General features: G+C 42.7%; 1 protein-coding gene across 3 annotated transcripts; it reads right to left on the reverse strand.

Annotated features, from left to right (window-relative positions):
* Nucleotides 1-486: 486 nt before the first annotated feature.
* Nucleotides 487-21,661, reverse strand: LOC140909687 (gap junction beta-6 protein). Of its 3 annotated transcripts, none has more exons than XM_073339600.1 (3): nucleotides 21,407-21,661; nucleotides 12,121-12,212; nucleotides 487-7,009 (listed from the first exon to the last, which is right to left on the reverse strand). In XM_073339600.1, the coding sequence occupies exon 3, from the start codon at nucleotides 6,985-6,987 to the stop codon at nucleotides 6,196-6,198; it is 792 nt and encodes a 263-aa protein (XP_073195701.1). In that variant the 5' UTR covers nucleotides 6,988-7,009; nucleotides 12,121-12,212; nucleotides 21,407-21,661; the 3' UTR covers nucleotides 487-6,195. The 3 variants fall into 3 exon arrangements, with proteins under 3 accessions (XP_073195701.1, XP_073195692.1, XP_073195680.1); XM_073339591.1 differs by having other exon boundaries at nucleotides 12,121-12,217; XM_073339579.1 differs by lacking the exon at nucleotides 12,121-12,212.
* Between the last annotated feature and the right edge of the window lie 5,781 nt (nucleotides 21,662-27,442).

Below are 27,442 nucleotides of genomic sequence, written 5' to 3' on the forward strand. Positions count from 1 at the left end.
CCCACTTTGGTCATCTTAAGGAGGGCCACCATAATAAACCCATTAGAGCCAAAGGTATAGTCATTTATGCTAGTGTAAGAGAGCAGGAAGTAGTGAGGTCAATGGGTTTACATGTTTATACTCGTACAAGGAAATTCACACCCTTTGGGTGGAGACAGAAAAGGAGAACAAGACACCAGAGCAATGTGTTCTCTGCTTTGCCTGCCCTCACCCTGAGCACTGCACTGCTCTCCTAAGTGCATGATCATCACCCTTATAGCAAAACACTCTGGCGAGGTGCTCCACCATATGGCATGTACCTACCTGGAGGTTAACAGGCTAGAAATTCACCGGACCCTTACTAGAATGCAGGATTTGGGATCTATGCCAAGTACCATGCTATAGCAGGGACCATGTTAAAATGAAATTACTGTATACAGTAAATGCCTCCTCCATAAAGTGTAGAAAACCTTAGAAAATAAACTCCTACTTGAAGGAAACAATAAATGAAAAAAAATGTTGCTTTATTAAAGATTTAAAGTAGACATTACAATAAATTACTCTAGTTTTTCTTTAAAAAGTTGGTGAGTTGCTTTTGCTTCTTGCTGCTGTGCCACTTCCGCTTAGCAAACTCCAAAAGACTACATAGTGCATAATTTTTATAGGCTCAATGTCTTGTGTCTCAAACCATCTCAAAGCAGTCTAGGCCGGCTATGGTCGCAGTTGACATTGGAACTACGTCCACTTCATCTTCCTCGGCGAAGGCCAATTCTTCAGCTTCTGGAATGTTGTTTGGTCATACAGCCTGAAGAATTTGGTCATCCATTAGACTTTCAGCAATGGGACAAAATTCTTCTGCTTCATCGTCGCCTCTTATCCAGGACTCGATATTGTGTCAGAACAGTTACCCCAAGCCCGGAGAGTTGCTGGCACAGCTCCTGCATCCACTCCATGTCTGTTTTTCCAACTTCCTCCTCCATAAATCCCTCAAAGTCAAATTCCTCCTCAGACTGTGTTCAGTTTTCTTCATTTTCTTCCAGGAGCGGGTGACCAAACAACTAAGTCCCACCATCCAACAGCAGTTTATCATTTCAGCATGTAATAAATTCCAGGAATCGCCACCACTGTAAAAGAAGTCTTTTATAGTCAACTTCTTCAGAAAAATCGGTGACAGACAACTTGCTATCATTTGTCGTACCAAGTTCCATCGATAGTGCTGCTTAAAAAAGGCAATAACACCTTGTTCAAGCAGCTGGATTTTGGAAGTTGTGATTTTAGGTAAGTATTCAACCCATATTTTACCATCACGAGTTCCGAGTCTTTTGGCCAGAGGATGTGCTGGACAGTTGTCTAGCAAAAGAAAGGCCTTTTCTTCTAAGCCTTTTGCCTGCAAATGCTTTCGCACAGAAGGGACAAATTTGATGAAGAACCATTGTTAAAAAAAAACAAAAAAAAAAAACACACAACTCGTCATCCAGGAATTTTTGGAGTTCTTGTACTAAAACGGCAGGCAATTCACATTTACGTGATGAAAGCACCAAGGCATGTGAGACTTTCCAATGCACAATGGTTTTAATTTATGCTTGCCTGTTGCATTCACACAAGACAATAAAGTAAGGTGATCTTTTGCCTGTTTATATCTTCTTTCTGTTCATCTGTTCTGACAACCAGGGTTTTATTGGGCAACACTTTATAAATTCCTGTTTCATCTGCATTGTAAACCTGTTCCTCTGAGTAACCCTCTGCCTGTAAAATTTCCCTCAGCTTCGCAGAGTACGACTGCGTGGCATCAGCAGAGCATTTTTCTCCCGAAACTGCAGTCTGAGAGATTGTGTCTTTTCTGACATCGCCATAGCCAACCTGAACTCGCCTTAAAATTGCTGAATTCACCATTAAGTTCCCTGTTGAATTTTTCTACTTGCATGGCTATAAGCAGACCAGAGATTGGAATGCCTTTCTGCTGTTCTTGCACAAACCATATGTACACTGCAGAATCAAGATCTGCATCATTTGCTAAACGGGCTTGTTTTCTTTGAAGACCATGCTCTTCATCCAGGTTATGAATGAAAGTTCCAAGCTTGTCAGCATTCTTTAGCCATCCACAAAAGGTGGATTCGTTAATGCCAATATTGCGGCTAATCTTTGCCTGGGTTTTGCCATTTCTAATTTGTTCAAAAGCATCCCATTTCTCCTGCACTGAGTAAGCCTTCCTTTTGCCTGACATTTTTGACCCTTCCTAAAGATAAATACTATACCTGTAAATTTTTGTTACATTACATGTGTATGGCATTCTAGGCCTACAGCAATCGTCTTAGGGCTTATCTACACTACCACGTGGGGTCGATCTAAGATACGCAACTTCAGCTACGTGAATAGCTGATGCTCTCCCATTGACTGTGCTTGCGCTCCTCATTCTGGTGGAGTATTAGAGTCGACAGGAGAGTGTTCAGCAGTCAATTTATCACATCTATAGTCAAAACTGTACAGTACTTAACTTTGGGATCCATGCCCGTGATCATGTTATATCCGAATTCACGTTATATAGATGTGCGTTCTAGCGAGGGTCCAGTGTATGATGCCATAATCCTGGCTCCCCTCTAACCCAGGCAGAAGCCATTCTGCAAGCTCTCTGTGACAGGGGCTGCAAAGGGGTAGTCTGTGGTGAAGCTAGAATGGTAGTGGGTATGGGCCATGTGTTTTTTGCTTGTATAGCCCCTAACCAGGGAATAGCTCCTAGGTCAGTGATGGGCAACCCGTGGCCCATCAGAGTAATCTGCTGGCAGCCTGCAAGACAGTTTGTTTACATTGACCGTCCGCAGGCACGGCCGCCTACAGCTCCCAGTGGCTGCAGTTCGCTGTTCCCGGCCAATGGAGCTTTTTTGTTTAACATGTCTGTTAAAGCAAAACAGGAATTTCCACCAGACAGAATTTGGCTGTAGGGTTTGTTTTGAAGTTTAACTGAAGTATGTTAAAGCAGGAAAAGTGGAAAAAAACTCTCAGCATGTAAAAAAAAAAAAAAAAAAATCAAGGTTCACCAAGTGCTATAGGTCATTGGCAAAAATCTTTACAAGACACTCACATATAAACTTTCACTCCATTACACCAGGTTACAGTGTTTGTCTTTTATTCAGAAGACCTTATTAATATTCTAGCTTTTTCCTTATACTAGCTGAGACATTTCTTCATGCTAATTCCAGAGAGCTCCTAGTTTCATACCATTTTGTCATTTTCAGTCTACAGTTTAAAAAAACCCAAGACAGTTCCATGACTATCTACAGTACAAGAAACAATTCATTTGAGAAATGAAAAGATAACCTTATTTTCATAATAGCTATGATTTTATAACATTGGCAGTATGCAATATGTGACAAAGCTCTGTCCTTGTCTCTGGGGGTCCCGCATTTCCTGGCGGATTTCACTAGCCTCAGAGGTTCACTGTGAGCCTCCACATAACCCGTCTCTCTCTAGAGAGAAGGGTCACAGTCTACTGAGACATTTTCATCATAAGCAAGTGAGAGAGGTGAGGAGAAGCTATCCTCCCTTGCACAGCTCTGTTGTCTCCCAGTCTCAGCGATCAATCAGGGAGGGGGAAAAGGGGGAGCCCTGGCCCACCCTCTACTCCAGGCTCCAGCCCAGGGACCCTAATAGTATCAGCTATGGAGCTGACCTTTTAGAAACAAGACACATACAATTCTCTGAGCTTCTTCCCCCCACAGCAGCTCCCACTTCCTCAGGCTCCACTTCACTCTTACCTAAGGATCTCCTTCCTTGTGCCTGATATGGTGTGTACTGCTCAGTCTCTCCAACCACACAACTTCCTCCCACAGCTCCTGACATCTGCACCCACCTGACCAACTGGGAAGCTTTTAACTAGTTTCAGCCAGTCTCTGATTGGCTTCAGGTGTCCCAATCAACCTAGCATTCTCCCTGCCTTCTGGAAAGTTCTTAATTGGCCCTACATGTCTTAATTGACCTGGAGCAGCTGCCATTTAACTTATCCAAGTACCAGGGATTTGTTTAGCCTGGAGCTAATTTATCTCTCACTACTTTTCTATAGACATATGGCCTTGCCCCATCACAAATGTAAAATGTTAATAGAATTATTTACAGCACGTGTACTAGATGTTTAAAGTTGATATACTTTATTAAAATGACATTGGAGATTACATCTGCTTTTCTGGTAAAAACAAAGAAAAAAACCACACTACTCACACACACACACTCACTATCACACTCTAAATAACACGGAATTTCAGACCTTACAAAAATACTTGTGAATTCATAACTAAGGTAAGTAAAAACATCTTGTAATACTAGAATATCTTGCCTGGAAAAAGTTTGTTCTTATTGCTATTGAATGTATAGTTTTCAGGACTGAAATCTGCATAAAAGGCTAGTTTCACAAAGGGACTCAGGTGCTTTACTGCCTCTTTAGGTGCTTATGACCAACCACAAAAGCACCATTCAGCTACTGCTTAACCTTGAAGGTGTCTAGATTTCCACCTGACAGCTAATGAGCTGCTTGGAGCCCTACCTTACACCTAAGGCATAGCAGGATTCTCAAACTAGGTGTTTCCCTGCCCATCTCTCCAGAGACCAATTTGGTAAACACGCCTAGAGCATGCCTAACCTGCACAAGAGACAGTCAGGAATTTTGGGGCCTGGCTAGCAAGTGTGTACTCCTCCAAATACCCAAGAGACCAGTGGTTAGGGCACTCACCTGGAATGTCAGAGACCTGTTTTTAAATCTGGGTTTCAGTCCCTGCTCCACCCAGGTCTCCCATGTCTGGTAAGAATGCCCTAGCCACCAGGCTATTGGGTATTTGGGGATGAGTTGTGGTCTACAAGGTGTTTGCTTCTCCCAACAGGATTACTATTATTGTTAACACTTCAGTTTCATAGAGCACTTTTCATCTTCAAAGTACAACAAATGTCCACGTTCCATAGCGCTTTCAGTGTAGATACTAGTGCAAAAGGAGGGGATCTCCTGTCACTGTAGTTAATTGACCTCCTTGACAGGCAGTAGTATTCTTCCATTGACCTAGCGCTATCTACACCAGGATTTTAGCCCTGGTCTACACTTGGGGGGGGCGAGGGGGGAGGGGGAGGAAGAGAAGAGGGGGGAATTGATCTAAGTTATGCAACTTCAGCTACGTGAACAAACATAGCTGAAGTTGATATACTTAGATTGACTTACTGTGGTGTCTTCACTGCAGTGAGTCAACTGCTGCCACTCCCCTGTCAACGGGAGAGCGCTCAGGGATGTGTGTGTTGATTTATTGTGTCTGGAATAGATGTGATAAATCGATCCCCGCTGGATTGACCGCTGCCCGCCAAGATAGCAGGTAGTGAAGACATACCCTAAGTCAGCTTAACTATGTGGATTTTTCATACCCCTGAGCGACATAGCTGGGTCAACATAACTTTAGTGTAGATCAGGCCTCAGTCTCTTTTTGAAACAGGTCCCCTTTGTATAAATAATCAGTAGGCCCATGAGAGATCGAATCTACAGCCCACTGGTGAGGATGTTTACCTGATCTGGTCTCCCACCTTTCAGGGGAGATCAGGCAGAACAGGGATTTGAAAAACAAACAAACAAAAAAAAAAACAGGTCTCTCGTCCCAGACGAGTGCCTTAACCCTGTTGGGCAATTGGCTATAATGGGTTCTGTATTGTTCTCATTATGAAAAAGGTCTGACCTGGCTTAGGCACCTAACTCCAGGAGAGGGTTCAGGGCCAAGAATCCCAAATGGAGTTAGGGTCCAAATCCTTAAAGATGCTTAGGCACCTAAACCCCTGCCTTTTTCCTCTGCATTTCACGTCTGGCTAGCTGAGGCAGCTCCCCACTCAGCATGCAGGCTTCTGAGAATCCTCTTCTTGCTCACTGTACTCTCCTCATGCACTGGCAGCAGGGTCCCTAGGTGTTGCCTAACTCCGAAGTCCCTTCTGTGACTCTAGCCTTGAGTTACTAGTGAGTTTTTGCTCATCATAGTTGCCTTAAGGATATTCTTATGAAGACAGTTTCCTATTTAATCCTTATATACTTTTCACATTTTTATGCTGCTTTGACTCTTTTGAACTAAGTGTTTAATTCCCACCTGACATTACATATTAAACCTTCACCCCACTTTATTGTTTAATGTAGCTGATTTCATTTGCAGCTTTGTAAGAGGAATATTCACTCCACACCAAGTGACTCCTCACATTTGCATCACCTTAGCTGCTTGGAAATCCCGAGACTGTGTTGTGACAGCTATCAGATATTAGCTCATTCATTTCATTTTGTTTAGTTTCCTCTTTAGTTTCATGGTTGTGGTGATGTCTTGGAGATGCTGCTCTTCGAGACTTTCTGAGGAAAACCTTTACCAGCAGATAGCAAAATTCAGCCACGTTTAACAAAATGCAAATACCAGACACAGCGATCATGAAAATAGTGAACACCGTCTTTTCAGTGGGTCGAGAAACAAAACAGTCCACTGTGTTGGGGCAAGGCCACGCATTGCACTTCACTAGGCGTGGCATTCGGAAGCCATCATACATGAAGTAAAACGCATACATAAAAAGGGCTTCAAAGATCATTCTGAAGAATATGCTGCTGGTGTAGGTCCACCACAAGGGACCCTGAATATGAAATCTTTGTGCTTTTATTTCTTCAATGTCTTTATATTCGCAGGTTTTCCCTCCATTTCTGAGCTGCTTTTTCTTCTCGTTTCTTCTGTATGCAACGTGCATGGCCACGAGAAGTGCAGGAGTTGAGACAAAGATGAGCTGAAGGGCCCACAGTCGAATGTGAGAGATGGGGAAAAAGTGGTCATAGCAAACATTTTTGCATCCCGGTTGCAGAGTGTTGCAGACAAAATCATTTTGTTCGTCTCCCCAGACTTCCTCTGCAGCCACCACAAGGATCATAACACGGAAAATGAACATGACGGTGAGCCAGATCTTTCCGATACTGGTGGAGTGTTTGTTTACACCTCCTAAAATGGCCTGTAGTGTTCCCCAGTCCATTGTCTCGTTTGAATCCTTTGACCTAACAAGACAAAATTAATACACCAAATGATTAGAAAATCAATGCCATAAAAATTGTGATACAAGACATATAATGGCAGAATATTCATGGGCTACAGTAACTGTTTCACAGCTTTTTGGCATATCATTGTCTTACATTGTCACTACAAGTAGCCATAAAGGTCAAAAGGGATTGTCTGCATGCTGTTTGACCACCTCCATTCCAGCACTTGTGTAGATATGTAAATAATAAACTAAGCTCTGTCACTGATTTTCTATTTCACTGGGAAGCTTATGTGCAAGGCCCAAGAATTCTGCTTCACCCAGCAGAGGGGGGACATTGGTGTCAGAAGAATACCTTCTGTCACTTCTCCAAAGCACTTCATGCTGCTAAGAGATCATATTTTAGCTCTGTACTAAGATAGCGGATTTGTGTAATCCATGAATTCTAATTTTCTGATTCAAACAGAAAGAACTGATAATGGTAGTTGTGTTATCATGCACCAAATCTCAAATCACTGCCTGCAATACACTACAAAAGAACAAGTTAACTTTATGGATACAAACCAGTTTACGCCCCCTAGTAGTTCATCCTTCTGAAGAGGATAAATGGAGCACTATGAAGTTATAGTGTGAAGTCTTTTGGAGGAGACCTCAAAAGACATGATTCCTGGTCTGCTCTACATAGACATAAAAGGTCTTTTTTTAAAATTATATTTATATAAAAAATTACATTAAAGATGTTTTAAGTACACATCAGAAGCAGAAAGCCTGCTAAACAACCAGTGGGGTGATTGGACAATTGAGATGCTAAAGGAGCACTCGAGGACGATAAGGCCATTGTGGAGAAATTAAATTAATTCTTTATATTGGTCTTCACGGCTGAGGATGTATGAGAGATTCCCAAACCTGAACCATTCTTTTTAGATGACAAATCTGAGGAACTGTCCATGATGTGGTTGATGTGTCATTAGAGGAGGTTTTGGAACAAATTGATGAACTAAACAGAAATAAGTCACCAGGACCAGATTGTATTCACCCAAGAGTTCTGAAGGAACTCAAATGTGAAATTGCTGAACTACTAACTGTAGTCTGTAACCTAACATTTAAATAAGCCTCTGTACCAAATGACTGAGTATAGCTAATGAGATGCCAGTTTTTAAAAAGGGCTCCAGAAATGATCCCAGCAGTTACAGGCCAGTAAGCTTGACTTCAGTATCAGGCAAACTGGTTGAAACTATTGTAAAGAACAAAATTGTCAGACACATAGATGAACATAATTTGTTGGGGAAGAGTCAACATGTTTTTTGCAAAGGGAAATTATGCCTCACCAATTTACTAGAATTCTTTGAGGGGGTCAACAAGCATGTGGACAAGGGGGATCCAGTGGATATAGTGTACTTAGATTTTCAGAAAGCCTTCGACAAGGTCCCTCACCAAAGGCTCTTAAGCAAAGTAAGAGGGAAGTCTTCTCATGGATTGGTAACTGGTTAAAAGATAGGAAACAGAGAATAAATGGTCAGTTTTCAGAATGAAGAGGGGTGAACAGTGATGTCCCCCAGAGATCTGCACTGGGACCAGTCCTATGTAACATATTCATAAATGGTCTGGAAAAAGGTACAAACAGTGAGGTGGCAAAATTTGCAAAGAATATAAAACTACTCAAGATAGTTAAGTCCCAGGAAGACTGCAAAGAGCTATAAAAGGATCTCACAAAACTAGGTGACTGAGCAACAAAATGGCATTCAACAAAAATGAAATTCAACGTTGATAAATGCAAAGTTATGCACAGTGGAAAACATAATCCCAACTATACATATAAAATCATGGGGTTTAAAATCGCTGTTACCACTCAAGAAAAAGATCTTGGAGTCATTGTGGATAGTTCTCTGAAAACATCCACTCAATGTGCAGCCGTAGTCAAAAAAGCGAACAGAATGTTGGCCATCATTAAGAAAGGGATACACAATAAGACAGACAATATCATATTGCCTCTACAGAAATCCCTGGTATGCCCACATCTTTAATGCTGCGTGCAGATGTGGTTACCCCATCTCAAAAAAAGATATACTGAATTGGAAAAGGTTCAGAAAACAGCAACAAAAATGATTAGGGGTATGGAACGGATTCTGTTTGAGAAGAGATTAATAAGACTGGGACTTTTCAGCTTGGAAAAAGGATGACTAAGGGGGGGAATATGATAGAGGTCTATAAAATCATGACTGGTATGGAGAAAGTAAATAAGGAAGTGTTATTGGCTCCTTCTCATAGCACAAGAACTAGGGGTCAACAAATGAAATTAATAGGCAGCAGCTTTAAAACAAAAAAAGAAGTATTTCTTCACACAGCACACAGTCAACCTGTGAAACTCCTTGCCAGAGGATGTTGTGAAGGTCAAGACTATAACTGGGTTCAAAAGAGAACTAGATAAATTCATGGAGGATAGGTCCATCAATGGCTATTTGCCAGGATGGGCAGGGACAGTTTTCCCTAGCCTGTTTGCCAGAAGCTGGGAATGAGCAACAGGGTATGGATCACTTGATGATTACCTGTTCCGTTCATTCCCTCTGGGGCACCTGGCATTGGCCACTGTCGGAAGACAGGATACTAGGCTAGATGCACTTTTGGTCTCACCCAGTATGGCCGTTCTTATGTTCTAGGGGTTTAACCTGATGTCCTGCACCAAACTTTCTCCTCCCCCCTCTGCTGTGCAAAGCGCTGTCCACTTGGCTGCCAACCTCCCTTCGTTTAAGTGTAGCACATAAAGTTCTGGGCAAATTCTATCTCAAAGGATCGTCCAACACACCATATAAATGTATGATATTATGCTATAATCCTCAAGGGACACCCAAAGTAACTGGGGTTTCAGATAATCAGGGGAGCTGGCTTAGAAGAATTTAAAGTTTGTGACCCTGAGCAGGGACTTCAAAGCCTGTTGGCCAGTATCCTCAGAGAGGCTAGCCAGCTCCGCAGCTCTGTGACAAAGTATTTTTGCCATTCTGTGCTACTGAGATTTTTAGCCATAAGCATCTTCATGTCCTGCTGAGTCAGGCAGCCACCAGGAAAGCCAACCAGCTCCACTACCTAATAGCACTAAGCTGATAAGTGTCATATCACCAACACTAACGTCAGGAACTTTTCAAACAGTGAGCTTCTAATAGGGGAGGTTCAGATAAATGACACAGACAAAAGGACATAATCCATACACTATGTACAGAAGTATTACAATAGATTATGGGAACTGAGAAGAAACACACACACAAAAAAACCACACCCCCAATAACCAGAATGGAGTTATCCTCACACAGAATATTGACTTCTATTCCTCTCCTTCACTGATTTACAGAAATTTTGTTTGAAGTCCAGTTAACAATTAACTTAATTCACTTATTCTTTACAGGATAAAAAGACACACATTAGAAACTGAAGAATACTGTTTTGTCAGTAAGAACCCTAACAACATTTTGATCTGTAAATGCTGGGGGAGTGGGACGAGCACCAAACCCAGCATGAAATGAATTTTTGTTGAGCTGGAGAGAAAGTTTTGAATTTGGTGTACACTCAATTTTCTCCAGAGATTTTCCCCATAACCCTGAAGGAAATGGGTGAGGACTGCCTGTACTGGGCAATAGCTTTTTATAGAGAATATTTTCATTATCTTAATACCTCCTAGAAGAGGAAGACCCCAGAAAAAAAAAAACAAGCAGACAAACAAACGAACCAAACCAAAACATTCCACAAAGCTAGCTTAGTCTTTTTTCCCCCACCCTTATCAGTGTCAGGCATCATCCTTTGAAGTTCTCATTCCATAATTTCTCTTGGCTCTGAAATTTCTATACAAAAAGACTTTTCTGATGTTGGTTTTACTTAAAAAAAATGGTGTTGACAGTTTCTAGACTGTCAGCTCTCCAAGTCAGTCTTTTTTGTTTAGTATCATTTACAGCACCAAACATACTGTGGAATGGGTCAGTAGGAAGATCAATCATAGGACTGGCTTGAAAGTGACAATTCTTATTAGTGAAATATTTCAGTTTCCAAAAAAAAAAAAAAAATTCATTTTGGTACAAGTGACACTTTGGTCTGGTTTATACGGCACTGGGCTAGAACACAGGAGACCCAAATTCAAGTCTCTGCTCAATTCTGCTTGAATCTGGGTCTTCCATTTCCCAGGCCAGTGCCCTAACTGCTGGGCTGCAATATTTGTCTCCGACAAAGTTGTTTTTGCATCTGACCTGGTTTCACAAAACACTATGGTTTTGATGAAACAGTGTTTTCCAATCAGAAATCAATTTCACTGAACAATTTCTGACCAGCTCAAGTGAATACAAATAGCAAAGAACTTCTAGCTATGTATATCACACCTAACACCACCTTATTACAATCACTGGTTCAGAGATCCATGGGTACTAGGACAAAACCTTAGCGCCAACATCCAACAAAGATCATTAACCCTGATTTAGATATTAAAAGGTCCCGGTTTACAAGGAAACCAACACAGAAGAAATACTATCAAAAGAATGACAGTCACTCCAATTGCAAGTAGGAGAAAATGCAGGATTTTAAACAGAAAGTGGTTGGCAGTGTGCCAACATAACAGCTATATCATCTGCACCAAGGTTTATAGGTCACAGCCGCCTCGGATGGTCAGAAAGCGCTTGACAAAGCCAAAGAGGACTACAGATTCATTTCTTGAGGATGTTCAGGATGCTGAGGACAATCTCATGCACTGGACAGAAGTAACCATCCAGTCTCTGGCAAGGAAAGGACAACAGGAGCAGCAAACAGGTTCACCATAGCAAATAAACCTGTGACTGAACAGGCCACGGTGGAAGGAATGTCTGTGAACAAGGAGCAGCCATGTGATCAGTGAGCCAATGTGATTCAGAGATTCTAGTCCAATAACTTAGATCTCCCCTTTAACAATTTCTTCTACTTTGGATTTCATAAGTTGGCTAGTTTCATGTCAGGTTGATTTTATTTATTTATTTTTAAAAGCACACATAATAAGGAAGATAAAACAAGAGATACTGGCTTGGTGGATACTGACTGTCATGTAACATGGCTTTGGAACCCTTTGGAACTTTGACCCAGGGTCCCATGGCATGAGTCAGGAAATAAGGCTCAGTCTCTTACCAGCAATCTTCTGTGTCACACCTTTATTTCCAAGCAGGGCCAAAATCCTTTCTGCTCTATTGGTTAAAGGTAACTGCACGGTGAGTTGGAAGCTATTCTACGGAGAATGAGAAAAGTCAAAAATCTGAGGTAAATCAGGGAAACAAGGACATTGAATTTTGAAGATAATACAAGATTTTTTTCTGAGTTATTATTGCAATTAAATGTAATGGCCCCTTTCGGGTGGATATAGTAAAACTAGAAGATTTGGTGGGATTACTTCAAAGATGCAAGTTTTTAGAAACACTTCTTGTCCTTATCTGCAGGCTAGAGATCAAGTTCTTTCTAGACTGAACTAACCCCGTCTTGAGACGTGAAGAGTTTCTCCTTCAAGATGCCGATTGCAATTCCCAGGACCTTGCACCTTGCAAAATGAAGCCCTTGAAACAAGCCACATTCTTTTATCCTACAAAGTTATTTAACAGGAGCAAAGTAGAGTTTTCATTAGCATATAAAAGAAAAAGTTTCTCTAGGTTCATACATCATGGCAGCACAGAAAAGATCCTGAATTCCCAGAAGATTCTTTAGGGGATAATTAGTCAGATTTCTGAATATTTAGCTTTACTTCACCTGTTATTTATCATGCTGCATGATTTTTAATGGAGACCGAATGTCAGGATTTACCCTGGGGATCATGTGTTGCAAATTCTCTTTTGATACTGAATTTATAACTGAGTAATCTTTTCTTTTTAGGATATCTGCAAGGCTCTCAGCTTTGTATTGCGAATCTTTCCTTGACAAGGGCCAGATCCAATGCCCTTTAAAAATCTATGGAAAGACTCACATCAATTACAAAAGGCTTTGGATCAGGCTCTAACTGAGCTTTAGATATTGGAATGTTGTAATTGCTTTTGTATACAGATTAGAGATGCTTCTATACAGCTAAATATATATCATTTATAAAAACAGAACTGCCACATAGAGATTTGTCGCTGTACACACGAACACAGGTTCATTTCTCCTCTCTGAATTCCACCAGTTTCTTTGCATTCCCAGTTTTGTTTGCTTTCTTGCATCTCTTTTCCTGTCTGTTTCCTTCTCCTCCTATCTCATATCTCCTCCATTCCATATGCCCTTTTTCTTGGAGTAGGTCTACATTTAAAACACTGCAGCGGTGCAGCTGCGCTACTGTAGCACTTCAGTGAAGATGCTACTACACAGACAGAAGAGCTTCTCCTGTCAGCGTAGTTAACCCACCTCCACGAGAGGCAGGAGCTTTCTATACTGGTGGTGGGGTGGGGTTTAGGTCATTATAACGGTGTTGCTTGGGGTGTAGATTTTTCCCCACACAAAAGTGATATAGTTATATGGATGTAAGATGATAGTGTAGACCTGGCCTTACTTGGCTCACTGCTGTCTCTCCACCCAGCCCTGCTTTTCTTTCCTGCCACCACACCATCTCTCTTCCCCCCTTCCACTTCAGCTTCCCAGGTCTCATTATTCCTTTTGCCTCCTCCTGCCCCACCAAGTGTCACTCCCCACCACACACATGCCCAAATCTCTTTTGCCCCTTCACCACTTAAAAACCTCTCTCTCCTCTTATCCAGAAAGCTGGTGCTGCCAGCATCCTCCATTTGCCCCTCTCATATTCTGCCTCTCAAGGCTCCACTCCTGCTTTCATGCTGGCTGAAAGCCATGTGGCACCTGCAACACTCCCCCGTGATACAGCCACTTACAGTTTGATCCTGCAACCTTTGAAGTCAGTGTCAATACAGCCATTGACATCAGTGGGTGAGGAATCAATCCCTTAGTGCCATCAGTCCAAATAGGACACACCAACTATCCCTATTCTGCTCAAGCCCTGAATCAAACATCGGTCACGACAACATGTGGGGCAGATGACAACAAAATATTATAGTAGTCCCAACTGAAAGAGAGTTCTGGAAGAGTTCAATTGCTTTAATTTACTTACAGTGAGGTGGAAGTATTATGGGCTACTCTACTGACTCAGTACCATTGTTCATCTACTTGCTTCTCAGACCCCTTTACTGACAAAGTGAATAAAATATCAGCCATCTCTCTGACGGAATGAAAAACTATGGCAAGGAAAACGAAGATTCAATTTAATTGATGGCAGCCTTTATTTTCATATAGCCAGCACAGCTCTGTAACTGCCATGCCACTGTACACACGTTAGGACCCCAAACCAGCAAAACACTTAAGCATGAGCATAACTTAAAGCATACAAATAGCCTCATTGACTTAAATTCTTTGCTGGACTGAGGCCTGGGAGTGTACCCCACATCTGCAAAAGGCAACAGCAGAAGCAGCAGCAAGAGCATCTGGGGGAATTGAAGGCAGAAAAGGGAAGCAGAGATATAGAGGGAGATTAGAGTCAAAGGCAGGAGCCGGGGAGACCACAGTGCAGGGAGGGAGCCACAGAACTCAATGACATTGAGTAACTGAGCTTTCAGTCTCCACTGTAGAGAAACTCATCCCTTAAATAAAAAATTAAAAGAGCATTTCTATATCAAAAAATGGTTTGAAATGGGGATCAAGCAGTTGCACATCTCAGCACCAGTCACAGCTGCACTACCCCATTGGTTATTCTGCTGTTCCAGCGGAGCTGCCAGAGGGACCAGACTATCAACATTATCACTAGCGGCAGAGGGTTACTGCACACCTACATAAGACAGCATCAGGATACTAGAGTTGAAAGCTGCAGTTGCAAAGCAAGAAGGCACTATGTGTTTGCTCTGCTAACCCCTATGATACTAGCTCTTAGTGCTGGAATCATCAAGATCCAGTGGTTAGATTATAGTCACTCCCCCCTTAGCAGAGGTCTTTCTTAGGGCTTGTCTACACTGGCACTTCACAGCACTGCAATGTTCTCGCTCAGGCAACAGCACTTTAACATTGCTAGTGAAGACATGCCCATGCTCTCAGGGGTGTCGTCACTTGCTGCAGCGCTTTAACATGGCTGTGTAGTTGGGGCACCAGCGCTCGGAGAGAGCTCTTCTAGTGCTGTAAAAAACACCCCCAACCCCACAAGGGGAGCAGCTCCCAGCACTGGTGCATTGTCTACACTGCCACTTTACAGTGCTGAAACTTGCAGCACTATGGGGGGGGGGTGTTTTTTCCACACCCCTGAGCGAGAAAGTTTCAGCGCTGTAAAGTGGCAATGTGGACAAGGCCTCAGTTAAAAGCTGGGTACAGCAGGTGGTCTTTAATCAGAAGTTAACAATATAGCTTCAACAAACCAGATGTGTTAGAGATTGCAGTGTATGTAGGCATGCTGGGTTTGTATTAATAAAATGGTGAAAAAGATAAAAACAAAAAGTTTATTCTGTTCATGTAAAGCTAATTTGTGGAACTCACTGCCACAGGATATTACCCAAGCAAATGGCTTACTAGTAAGATCTAAAAAGCAGCATATGTAATATTATTTGTTTGTATTACAGTAGCACCTGAAGAACCAGTCAGTAATGGTGTCCTATTGCCCTAGGCACTATACAAATTCAGAACACAAGATCATGCCCTTCTCCCCCACTCCTACAAATAGTATCCTGATTTACTCATTTCCCCAGGCTTGCATATGGGCATGGATGTCTACGGTGCCTCCACTGGCTAGTTAAGCTCAGGTTTCCTCCGATGTTGGGTGTGCCTTGAACTGTCCCTGTCAGAAATATAAAGGGAAGGGTAATCACCTTTAAAATTCCTCCTGGCCAGAGGAAAAACCCTTTCACCTGTAAAGGGTTAAGAAGTTAGGATAACCTCTCTGGCACCTGACCAAAATGACCAATGAGGAGACAAGATACTTTCAAAGCTGGAGGGGGGAGAAACAAAGGGTCTGTCTGTGTGATGCTTTTGCTGGGGACAGAACAGGAATGCAATCTTAGAACTTAGTAAGTCATCTAGCTAGCTATGCGTTAGATTATGATTTCTTTAAATGGCTGAGAAAATAAGCTGTGCTGAATGGTATGGATATTCCTGTCTTTGTGTCTTTTTGTAACTTAAGATTTTGCCTAGAGGGATTCTCTATGTTTTGAATCTAATTACCCTGTAAGGTATTTACCATCATGATTTTACAGAGGTGATTCTTTTTACTTTTTCTTCTATTAAAATTCTTCTTGTAAGAAACTGAATGTTTTTTTCATTGTTCTTAAGATCCAAGGGTTTGGGTCTGTGGTCACCTATGCAAATTGGTGAGGATTTTTATCAAACCTTCTCCAGGAAGGGGGGTGCAAGGTTTTGGTGAGGATTTTAGGGGGAAAGACATTTCCAAACGGCTCTTTCCCAATAATAAACCTGGTTAGACGTTTGGTGGTGGCAACGAAAGTCCAAGGGCAAAAGGTAAAATAGTTTGTCCCTTGGGGAAGTTTTAACCTAAGTCGGTAAAAGTAAGCTTAGGAGGTTTTCATGCAGGTCCCCACATCTGTACCCTAGAGTTCAAGGAACCTTGACAGCCCCTTTGTTGCCTTCATCAGCATACTTTTAGATAAATATGTCTAAGGATAGCATCTGCAGTTAAACCAGCCATCACACACTTAAGTGCATTATCAGATCTTCAACAGAAGCATTTGGCATTGGCCAGTGTTGGGAGACAGGACACCATACAGGATTCTCTGTTTTGGTGTGGCAATTCTCATGCTAATTTTTTCCATCAGCAAAGCTTTAGAATTGTTAAGCTGCTTAGGTTTCAGAGTAGCAGCTGTGTTAGTCTGTATTTGCAAAAAGAAAAGGAGTGCTTGTGGCACCTTAGAGGCTAACCAATTTATTTGAGCATAAGCTTTCATGAGCAGCTCACAAAAGCTTATGCTCAAATAAATTTGTTAGTTTCTAAGGTGCCACAAGCACTCCTTTTCTTTAAACTGCTTCGGACCCAAATCATTGGCAGAAAGAGCCTGACCTTAGTTGCAACCCCCATTCAAACCTGTAGTTCTATGGCACTGAAGGCTGGTGTTCACTTCCAAGTTTTACCACCATAACTCAGGTAGGGGTACTATTTTTGCCAAAAATAATTACTGGTAAAAGCCTAATGTAAACACGGCTATAACAGAATTCAGTGTCTTTCCTTCAGCAGTTGACGACTCTGTTCTCACCCAGAAAGAGAATGATGCTCCCTACATTGCTTTAGTTTTAAGCAGCGTCTTCTACTGTGGAAGAAAACTTAACTCTGAACTCAGGCTTTGGCAGCTAAAGAGACTTTCCTTTCACAATGCAAAGAAACTTACAGCAATTTGTAATTCTGCTGCTGTGTACAGGAAGAATCAAAGAGTGCCCCATAGGAACACCCAAAACAAAATGATCAACTTTTATTAAAGAATTACAGAGTGGTTGATAAAGATCAAAACAACAGTCCTACCCTCTTAGAAGCCAGGGAAGTTCTCTCTAGCAGTTCATTAGTGCTCTCCTACAAGTACAGTAACAGTTCTGTCTTTAAGTTAAGGCAGTTGGTAATGGAAAGAAATTGCAAATTTGCTGTAAATTTACAATGACAGGTAAGGATCACATGTCTGACTTAAATCAGTGGTATGCAAAGTCTATTGTCTGCCCTGAGTACCTTCCACAGCCAGCATGTGATAGGTCCAGGCTTGAGCATTAGCTGAAACGATACATTTTTGGATCTCAAGCACTTCTAGCCTTAGGAAAACAGGTGCTTGGTGTGTGCTAATTCAGTGGTTCTCAACCAGGGGAATGTGTACTCCTGGGGCTACACAGAGGTCTTCCAGGGGGTACATCAACTGATATAGATATTTGCCTAGTTTTACTACTGGATACATAGAAAGCACTAGTGAAGTCAGTACAAACTAAATTTTCATACAATGACTTGTTTATACTGCTCTATATACACTGAAATGTAAATACAATATTTTAGAATTATATGGTAAAAATGAGAAAGTGAGCAATTGTTCAGTAATTGTGTGCTGTGATACAAAATCAGACATAAAAATGCAAAAGTAAGCAAGTAGCTTTTAAGTGAGGTGTAATTTGGGGGTACACAAGACAAATCAGACTCCTGAAAGGGATACAGTAACCTGAAAAGGTTGAGAGTCACTGTACTAATTAACCCAGAAGCAAAAGACTCAGAGATAATTAGACCTTTACTTGCTGGATTAAAATGTAACACTGCAAAGCATGTAGCAAGCAAATATACATTTGTCAATTATTTACTGAATAAGGGTTCAGTCCTGCAAGATGAAGGGTCTTCAGCTCCCACAGTGACTCAGCACCACAAAGGTGGGATTTGGCAAGGCTCTGTTGATATGTCTAAAAAAATATAGATTTAAAGTGAACTTTGAATAGTTTTTAGAAATACCTGCCACTGTTTCACTCTCCCCATAACTGTTAATTAAGCTACTATTGCTTGGTGAGAGGTGCCATTCATAATACTTTTCCATAGGAGATCCATTCTCATTATGCAAAGTAGGACACAAGGCAGAAGAATTCTTGCCGGAATTCAGCCACTGTTAAGTTAACCATGAGTTTTTTTGCAAAAACAAAAAACTCATCTTGCAAGAGTTCTGAGTTCCCCAAGACAAATTCACTTTGACTATAAGTGGATGCAGCGACTCTGAACTCAACAGAATTATATCTTGCATCGGAGGGTAACAATCTGTGATCACTATCAACAAGAGGTGGATTGGAACCAGCACCCTCAAAATGAAAGACTCTCTAGCCCATTACCCAATCCTTTGAATCATCCTTCTTCACTCAGAAGATTTCTGTGCTACATGAGAAAAAAAGGATACACCCTGCTTTATTGATGGAAAAGGAAATAGGATGGAAACAGATTCTGCAATCCAAAGACCCAGATATTGTGACCTTATTGCCTAGAGACCTTGACTGGACCCGGACAAGGCAGTTCTATCCAAAGTGCCCTGGGGAAGCTTTCAGCCACCATCTACTCAACTGCCTATGGTCTAGGGCCAGGTACTGCAGCCCTAACTCAGGCAAGTCTCCTGCCGATGTCAGCAAAGCCAGCCACAGTGAGCAGGAAACATTTATCCTGATTTACACCTTTCATTTCCTATTTCCTCAATAAGTTATAATAATGGTCTACTCTGACCTGGGGTAACAGTGTTGATAGGACCTGTCCATTTATGCAAGCCTGTTTACCTTCATGAGAATCTCTTTTAAAAAACAAAGCCAAATACATAGGCGTGCCACAAATTACCTTTAATAGCTTTCATGAGCTACAGCTCACTTCATCGGATGCATACGATGAAGTGAGCTGTAGCTCACGAAAGCTTATGCTCAAATAAATTGGTTAGTCTCTAAGGTGCCACTAGTACTCCTTTTCTTTTTGCGAATACAGACTAACACAGCTGCTACTCTGAAACCTTTAATAGCTGTTGCCTTTATATTGCTTGTTGCTTTAATTCTCTGAAGTCATGGTCTTGTGAACTTATAGAGACATTGTCCAGTGTTAAGTGGATAGCTAATAGTAATAGAAGTATTTAAAAAAAGTAAGTCTCATGAAAAGTTAAATTAAGGCAGATTTGGGGACTTAAACTTTCCCTTAAATATCTTCATCCCCAAACCAGCAACATTGGATTGGTGCAGGAGAACCAGAAACAACCAGAATGGAAGCAAAAGTGAAAATTTACTAATCTATTTAGATTTTCCAGGCTGAGTGAAGGAATGAAAAAGATAGATATTTTAAATGTTTTCTTATTTAATGTTTACAGCGTTGTTGTAGCCATGTAAGTCCCAGGATATGACAGAGACAAGGTGGGGAAGTAATCTCTCACATTGGTGGAACTTCTGTTAGTGAAAGTGACAAACTTTCTTGCTCCACAGAAAGTCAGGTCTGGGCCTTCCACCCACTTATTAGTAAAACAGGTAAAGAATGCATATGTTCTATACACACACTCTTTGCACTTCTGGAGAGCCTTTAGTACAAGAATATCAAGGTGATTTACAAGCAACAATGAATTTAGCCTCACAATGCACCTGTGAAGTAGGTTTAAGTATTATTCTACCCATTTTATAGATAAGATTGAGTGACTTTCCAAAGTTTACCTCAGACTTCCTGTGCAGAGCCAGGAAAAGAATGCAGGTGCCCTAGTTCCCATTCCCCAGCCCTAACCATAAGGCTATCCTTTCTCTCAGGAATTAATTTAACATTTAATCCACAGACAATGTGTCCCTTCACGTGCAGCACTGAAGTATTTCATTTTCCCTGGGTTAAAGTTAGCAGCAAGGGAAAGAAAGTTAAGAGCAAGAGCAGCATACAAAAATAGATACTACAGCAGGGCACCCTTTCAAAGGGTCAATTTACCAAACCTGTCATGTGAGTAAATTAAAAACCAGTCTTTTTACAAAACTCAGCGAGACACTTCACCCTATTTACCCTGCCCTTGGGATGCTGAGCGCATTACAAATCTTGTCCAAGTTAACTAAAACCCTGTATATATTCATAGGCAAGCTAAGACAGTCTTGTTGACAGAGGTTGAGGCCTTTTAAACTAGTTAAAAGCTGCTGAATACCATGCAAGTAACAAATAGAATGAATTTATTAAAAAAAATTCTCCAACTCTGGGTGCACGGGGTGCACGCCGAAACCCTCATGGAATACAATAGGGTCCATCAATGGAAAAGTGCTTGAGATTCCTGGGAGTCCAACAACCCCTTATCCCTAAGCTTATCCAGAAAAGAAGATGGAAATGCCCGAGCCAAGTGTAAAAGATGAACCCAGAGCGACAGTCATGGCAGAAGGTCACTGGGCAGCTGAAGGGACACACATAATGGACTGACAGACAGAGCCCCTTCACTGAACAGGACTTGAAGAGGGGGAACTTATGGGACTTAACACGGAGGAGTCAGATTCAGGATTCACGTCGCTCTGAATCAAAGAGCAGAGTATAGGAGCCACCGAAGAGGAGAGTTTTATAACCGCCCCGGGGTTCACAACGCCTTTCCACAGAGCACGGGGTTAGCGCCGGGCTCAAGGGCCCGATCCTGCCAACCCGCCCCCGCAGTCTTTCCTACTTTCTGAGGGAGGAGCCGGCAGGATCGGGCCCCAACTCCTGGCCACAGAGGAGTAGCTCGCTCCTGTTCCCACCGCGGTCCCCGGGAGAGGCCAGTAAGGGAGCGAGGGGGATCAGAGCTTGCCCCGGCACACACAGCCCCAGCGCCCCCCCACCCCCCGCCTCGCTCCTCAGAGCTGCGAGAAACGAGCCCACCCCCCGCGCGGGACTGGCCGCGGAGCCCGGCTCCCCGGCCCGGCTGCAGCGTGGGCAGGCGCCTCGTCTCCCCCCGCGCCTGAAGCGGGCGCCCTGCAGGGAGAGCGGCGCCGAGCTCACCTGCCTCAGCCGCGCGCGCGGACCAGAGCCCCGGTTGCGCGCCGGGCACCATGCACGGGCGGGGGGGCCCGGGGCAGGAGTAGCCGCCTCGCTGTGCGCGGTCCTTGCTCCGCCTGTGGGTGTCGGTGCCTTGAGTCCCGCGGAGCTTTCCTGGTCCTGGCCGCTTCCCCGCCGGCAGCTGCTTTTAAGCCGCCCCATGCCCGCCTCCTCCGCTGAGCGCCGCAGCCCGGGGCCGGGGGCGGGCGGAGAGGACAGGCCCGATCCCCGGAGCAAGCCCGGCTGAGGCGCTGACCCCGCCCCCATCTCCTCCGTCTGGCCTGGCTCCAGCCGTCCTGCCCCCAGTCCCTCTCCCAGCCCAGGCACCCGGGGGCAGTAGGAAACCTACGGCCCATGGGCCCCCGCGTGGCAGCCAGGAATCTCCCCCGTCCCCAGGGGGGCTGCGTGGCAGGAGACGAATGGCCACATCTGCCCCCCTACTGCCTCTTCACCCCCTCGCCACAGCCACCCCAGTGGCTGTCCAACGGGACGGGACGGGACGGGACGGGACGGGGCGGGGGGTGCTAAAGTCAGGGGAACTTTCCCTCCCTGTCTAGGAGTCGGGTTATTTTTCAAATTAATTCTATCACTCACCATTTGGCAGGTTTGATATCACCACTCTCCCCAGAGAGCAAAACCTTGGAAATGCTGCAGCCCGTTCTGGGAGTTGCCTCTCCAAATTCAAACTCCCTGCATCAGGAAAAGAGGGGCTTACCCATTTGGTCCTTTCACCATAGGCTAAACGATAACTGCTGCACCTCACTGGGCTCCCTTCCTGCCAGGACAGTGTCTAGCATGCTGTCTGGATTAAGACAACCTTCTGCCAAACTATTCAAGGACAGGGAGGCTGAACTGGGGATGCTCAAAACTCAAAGTACAGTATATGATTTAGTTGGGGTTAGTCCTGCTCTGAGCAGGGGGTTGGACTGGATGACCCCCTGAGGTCTCTTCCAACCATAATCTGCTATGATTCTAAGGCAGGAAGTGCAGGTAAATGGCCCAGTCCTCAAGTCCTTACTAGAGTCAATGGAAGTTTTAACTGAGTGCTAAACTCTCCTCTCAGGTTGGAACACCAATCAAAATTTCTCCTCTACTCTTTTCTTTGGGCTGTGTAACAGGAAAATCTGGTGTGGGCTAAAGAATTCTGGTTTGGACTATCAAATCTCCCAAAGTGGATTTGCTACTGAAATTTCTTTTTCTTTTATCTTAAATTATGAGGATTTGTAGATGGTGTTGATGATCTGCGCCCTTATGCTGGTATTCCTGGCAAGTATGAACACGTCCTTCACCTAAAGCCGGAGGGAACTATGCTAGCTGCAGCACAGATCCCATTGTGCATATTGTTTGGAAGGGGAAAGGGTTTAAAACTACTGCATGCTTCTTCTTTCAAATCGAAATATTGAAATTGGCAATTTTCTTAGCAAAAGGGATCCAGTCTTTCTCCCAATGAAGCCAATAGGAATTTTGCCACTGGCAAATGGGAGAAGGCTCAGTCCTTGGTTTGTGAGGTTTTAGTATGTTTTGGATGGGGAATGTGTTTACTGTGAAGGAAACTGAGATGTTATCAAAATAAATCGAGAAATTAAATTTTTCATCCAGTGCAGAAACATCAGAGCAAGGCTATGGCTAATCCAGTTTTCAGTTCCCATCAAATTGCTGATGAAATGCTTTATTTTTCATATCTATAGGAAACAAAATTCCCTATCTTTGTACTTTGTACCTTGCACTTTTAGTTCTCTGTCAAACACATACGCTTCATGCAATGGTTTTAAACCCTTTCCCCTTCCAAACAAAATGCACAATGGGATCTGTGCTGCAGCTAGCATAGTTCCCTCCTGCTTTAGATGAAGGACGTGTTCATACTTGCCAGGAATACCAGCATAAGGGCCCAGAATATCAACACCATCTAGCTAAATTCCTCTGCCCTTCACTTACAAGAATAACAATCCCAGTTCTACAGCAGCCAATAGATGATAGGCAATATCAGTCCATCAGAATGAGCAATTTAATCATATACTAGGATCATTCTAAATTATCAGTTGACGTCAATAGAGATTTTGCCATTCACTCCAGTGGGGTCAGGATCATGCCCACAGTTTTGTGACAGCAAACTGAACTAGACAAGAAGCAAATATCTGGGGCCTGATCCTTCTCCTCAACTCATTGAGAGTTCTATGTGCGTGGAGTGCCTACAGGATCAGTCCCATAAAATTTTAACAAAAGGATGTAGTTTCTTTACAGCCATGAACTTCTGATGCTTTAGCAACATGTCCTTGCTTTGGAGGAGAGGAACCCATTTCCCAATGTAAAAAAAGGTTTAAAATGAAATCTGGAGCTTTCTTTATTTGCACTATGGGTCACTGTGAAAATCATACCCTAGTCTCATTAACAGATCATTGCAATTTACACTAGTTCACTAATTCCACCCCCTCCATCAGCCCTTTTCATTCAAAGGTCAACAATACTGTGAACAATGGACACTTTTCGTTTTAGCTGAACTGGAGGATCTTGAGAAAGCAGGACTGTTTACGCTATGGGTAGGGCCTTACCAAATTCACAGCCGTGCAAAACGCATCATGGGACTGTGAAATCTGGTCTCCCCCTTGAAATCTGGCTTTTGTAGGGGGGTTGCAGTATTGCCACCCTTACTTCTGCACTACTCCAGAGCTGGATGGCCAGAGAGTGGCAGCTGCTGCTAGTCCCTGACTCCAGCTGCTAGTCTCAGCTGGGCTGGGGAGGGACAGAACTTCCTCCTCCCCTGCACAGGCCACTCCCAGGGCCGAGTCAGACCCACCCCTAGGAACCTCCTCCCATCCCCCGCTGCAGGAAGCACCCTGGCTGCTTGGTGGGAGCCCAGCTCTGAAGGCAACGCCACTGCCAGCAGCAGCGCAGAAGTAAGGGTGGCAATACTATGACCCCCCCCACACACACACACACAATAGCTTTGCAACTACCTCATCTCCCCCTTTTGGCTCAGGACCCCCACGGTTACAAACAGTGAAATTTCAAATTTAAATAGCTGAAATCATGAAATTTAAGATTTTTTAAATCCTATGACTGTGAAATTTACTAAAGTGGACTGTGAAGTTGGTAGGGCTCTAGCTATGGGCAAGTCTATACTACAAAATTAAGTCTACCTAAGTTACGTTGACATACAGTCATGGTAGTAATTGAATCAGTTTTACACGTCCACATTATGTTCCTTATGTTGGTGGTGCACATCCTCATCAGGTGCACTTGCACTGATTTAACTGCCAGTGTGGGGCACTGTGGGACAGTTTCTAAAAGGCAGTAATAGTTGATGTAAGTATTGTACCAGATAGCAAGTGTGAAAAACTGGGACAGGGGCTGGTGGGACATCACCTATAAAGTTGGGACATCTGGTCACCCTAGATGTAAGCAACACAGTGTCTACACTTTTCAAAGTAGCAGCCGTGTTAGTCTGTATCCGCAAAAAGAAAATGAGTACTTGTGGCACCTTAGAGACTAACAAATTTATTTGAACATAAGTTTTCGTGAGCTACAGCTCACTTCATCGGATGAAGTGAGCTGTAGCTCACAAAAGCTTATGCTCAGATAAATTTGTTAGTGTCTACACTGACACTGCATCAACCTAACTACATCAACTTAAGCACTATGCTGCTCACAGAGGTGGAGTTATGTAAGTTGGTGTAATGGGTGAGTTACATTGGTGGGAGCTACATTTTAGTGTAGATCCTTACAGAGTTAGGTCAAGGTAAGCAGCCTTGCTTTGACCTAACTCTGTAGTGTAGACCAGGGCTAAGTCTTCATTGCAAAAAAGTGATAGCTGTTCCTTGCTGAGACAACATATTGTTGTTTACACTGCAAGGTAGGCTAGATGAAGTCAAACACGGGTGGGGATATAGAGTTGATCTCATCTAGCTACCTTGTCATAAAAATGACAGTGCCTTGTCTCCACTAGAATTTTACAGCTACTTAGCTTTAATTATTTCACAGTCAAAACATCTTTTTTGGCAGTGAAGACAAAGCCTTTAGTCATATTCTAGGCTCAAAAAGTGACCAAGTGTTGGAGCTGCAGCTGGGAAGCCCTGTGCATACGGTAGATGCCGGGCTGTAATTCTTCACTGCCTAGCACTTTTTGTCATCATTTATGAATGTCTACAACCTGCCAAGTGGGTGTAAAATGCTACCATTCTAATTTGGTAGTGTCCTACACCTATTTTGCAGTTATATAAATGATAATTCAGGGTGCATATTGCCCAGACCTGAGGATGAGCTCTGTGTAAGCTATACAGCTTGTCTCTCTCTCCCACAGAAGCACCTACAGAAGTTGATCCAATAAAAGCTATTACCTCACACATCTTGTCTTGTAGGATGCAGAGTGTATGACAGTTAACAACTGGACCAGAGGAGGACTATGTAGTTCAGTCAGAAAATCTAACTCCAGCAAGTAGAAAGTTAACATAGAATTGCTGTGGAGATAGGTCTCAAATGCATACTTTTCTCTGAGAGACAAGGTGGGTGAGGGGATATCTTTTGACATGACTAAAACTACACTTTCCTCTGACACATTTTATTAGGGGCACCCCAGGCTTCCATGTGGAGTTAATGCTATAAGCTAACTGTTGAGTACAACACTATTAATATTGTCTGTTACATTGGTGAGTTATTTTTCTATATAACTGTTTAATTTTAATTAGCAGCAGGAGGTAATTTCTGCATAAATATAATCTGATGGACTAGTTGGAAGGGTGTGACATACAATGCTCACTGGGCTCTTCACACACACTCAGCAAATCGCAACAAAGTGCTAGGCCCAAAAATGACACCCAAAGAGTCACTTCCTTTTCAGTATAATTACTTAAATGACAACATGCAGTATCATAAAGATCTCCTACGTAATGCACTATTAAAGTCATCCGTTTATTACCCATTGCAGCTCAGACATCCTAATATTTTACATGTAGTTCAAACATCTATATTAATATGAGGCGTGCCCAATTTTTCTCAGCTGAAGTAGCCTCCTAGGCAATATCCCTGGAGGATTAGGATTGCACCTAATTTGAATAAAATAGAGCAGATTCCAGTCACTTTTATCTTAGACATGGGGATGTTCCCTCAGTGCTCCACCTATGACTGTGGTCAAATTGTAGAATTCCACAGTCTACACAAACACCATGTCTACACTAGGACACTAGGAAAAAAGGTGTATTTTTGACACCTGTTAGCTAACACATTACAGTCCTAGTGCAGACAGAGCAGTTGTAGGTAAATTCAGAAGGAGCTTAAAGTTTATTTTGGCCAGTTAACATGTTAAAATTACACCTTGCCCTGTCTACACTAGGATTTTAACACGTTAGTTAACACATGTTAAAATATACCTTTTGTCCTAATGTAAATATAGCTATAAAGAGGTATAAGGTATTCTCCTTTGGTTCATGCTGGGAAAAATAGGTCTCAAGGACTTGTCTGTATGGGAGAGTTGCACATGTTTAATTAAACCAGTTTAAACTCACACATTAGGTTAAACTGATGCTCCTTTCCCATAGAGACAGGGCCTCAATCTTCTCCTTCTTACTAACCACTCTGTGTATAGAGGAAGAGATTATTTGGAGAGGAATGAAGGGGAGAGCCATCACTCAGCCATGTGGAGGAGAGAATAAGGCTTGCTCTACACACAGCTTTGATATGTTGAATGGGGTCTGATTAATATTATTTTTTTAATCAAAAGTTATATTGGTGAAACCTATAGTGTGGACATAGTTATACTGCTATAAAGGTGATTTATACTTAGTCTTGGATGGATTAGATTTTTATCAGTAAAAGTTGGTCAGTATCAACTTCACTGAATACACACAATCTTGTGAAAAAATATTTCCATCGATAATAACTAAAGTTTACAGATAGGCAAAGTAAGAAAAATTCTGCTTGAGAACTTAGTTGAGTTTGATTTCAGGATATTTACTTTGTATCTTCTGACATGTGATATTGACAACTGGCATTTTAATGGTTATAAAG

Source organism: Lepidochelys kempii, chromosome 1 (genome assembly GCF_965140265.1).
Source record: "Lepidochelys kempii isolate rLepKem1 chromosome 1, rLepKem1.hap2, whole genome shotgun sequence".
Classification (NCBI taxonomy): Eukaryota; Metazoa; Chordata; order Testudines; family Cheloniidae; genus Lepidochelys; species Lepidochelys kempii.

Coding starts and splice junctions, on each gene's coding strand:
- LOC140909687 (XM_073339579.1), bottom strand. CDS start 6,987: ATGGACTGGGGAACACTACAGGCCATTTTAGGAGGTGTAAACAAACAC.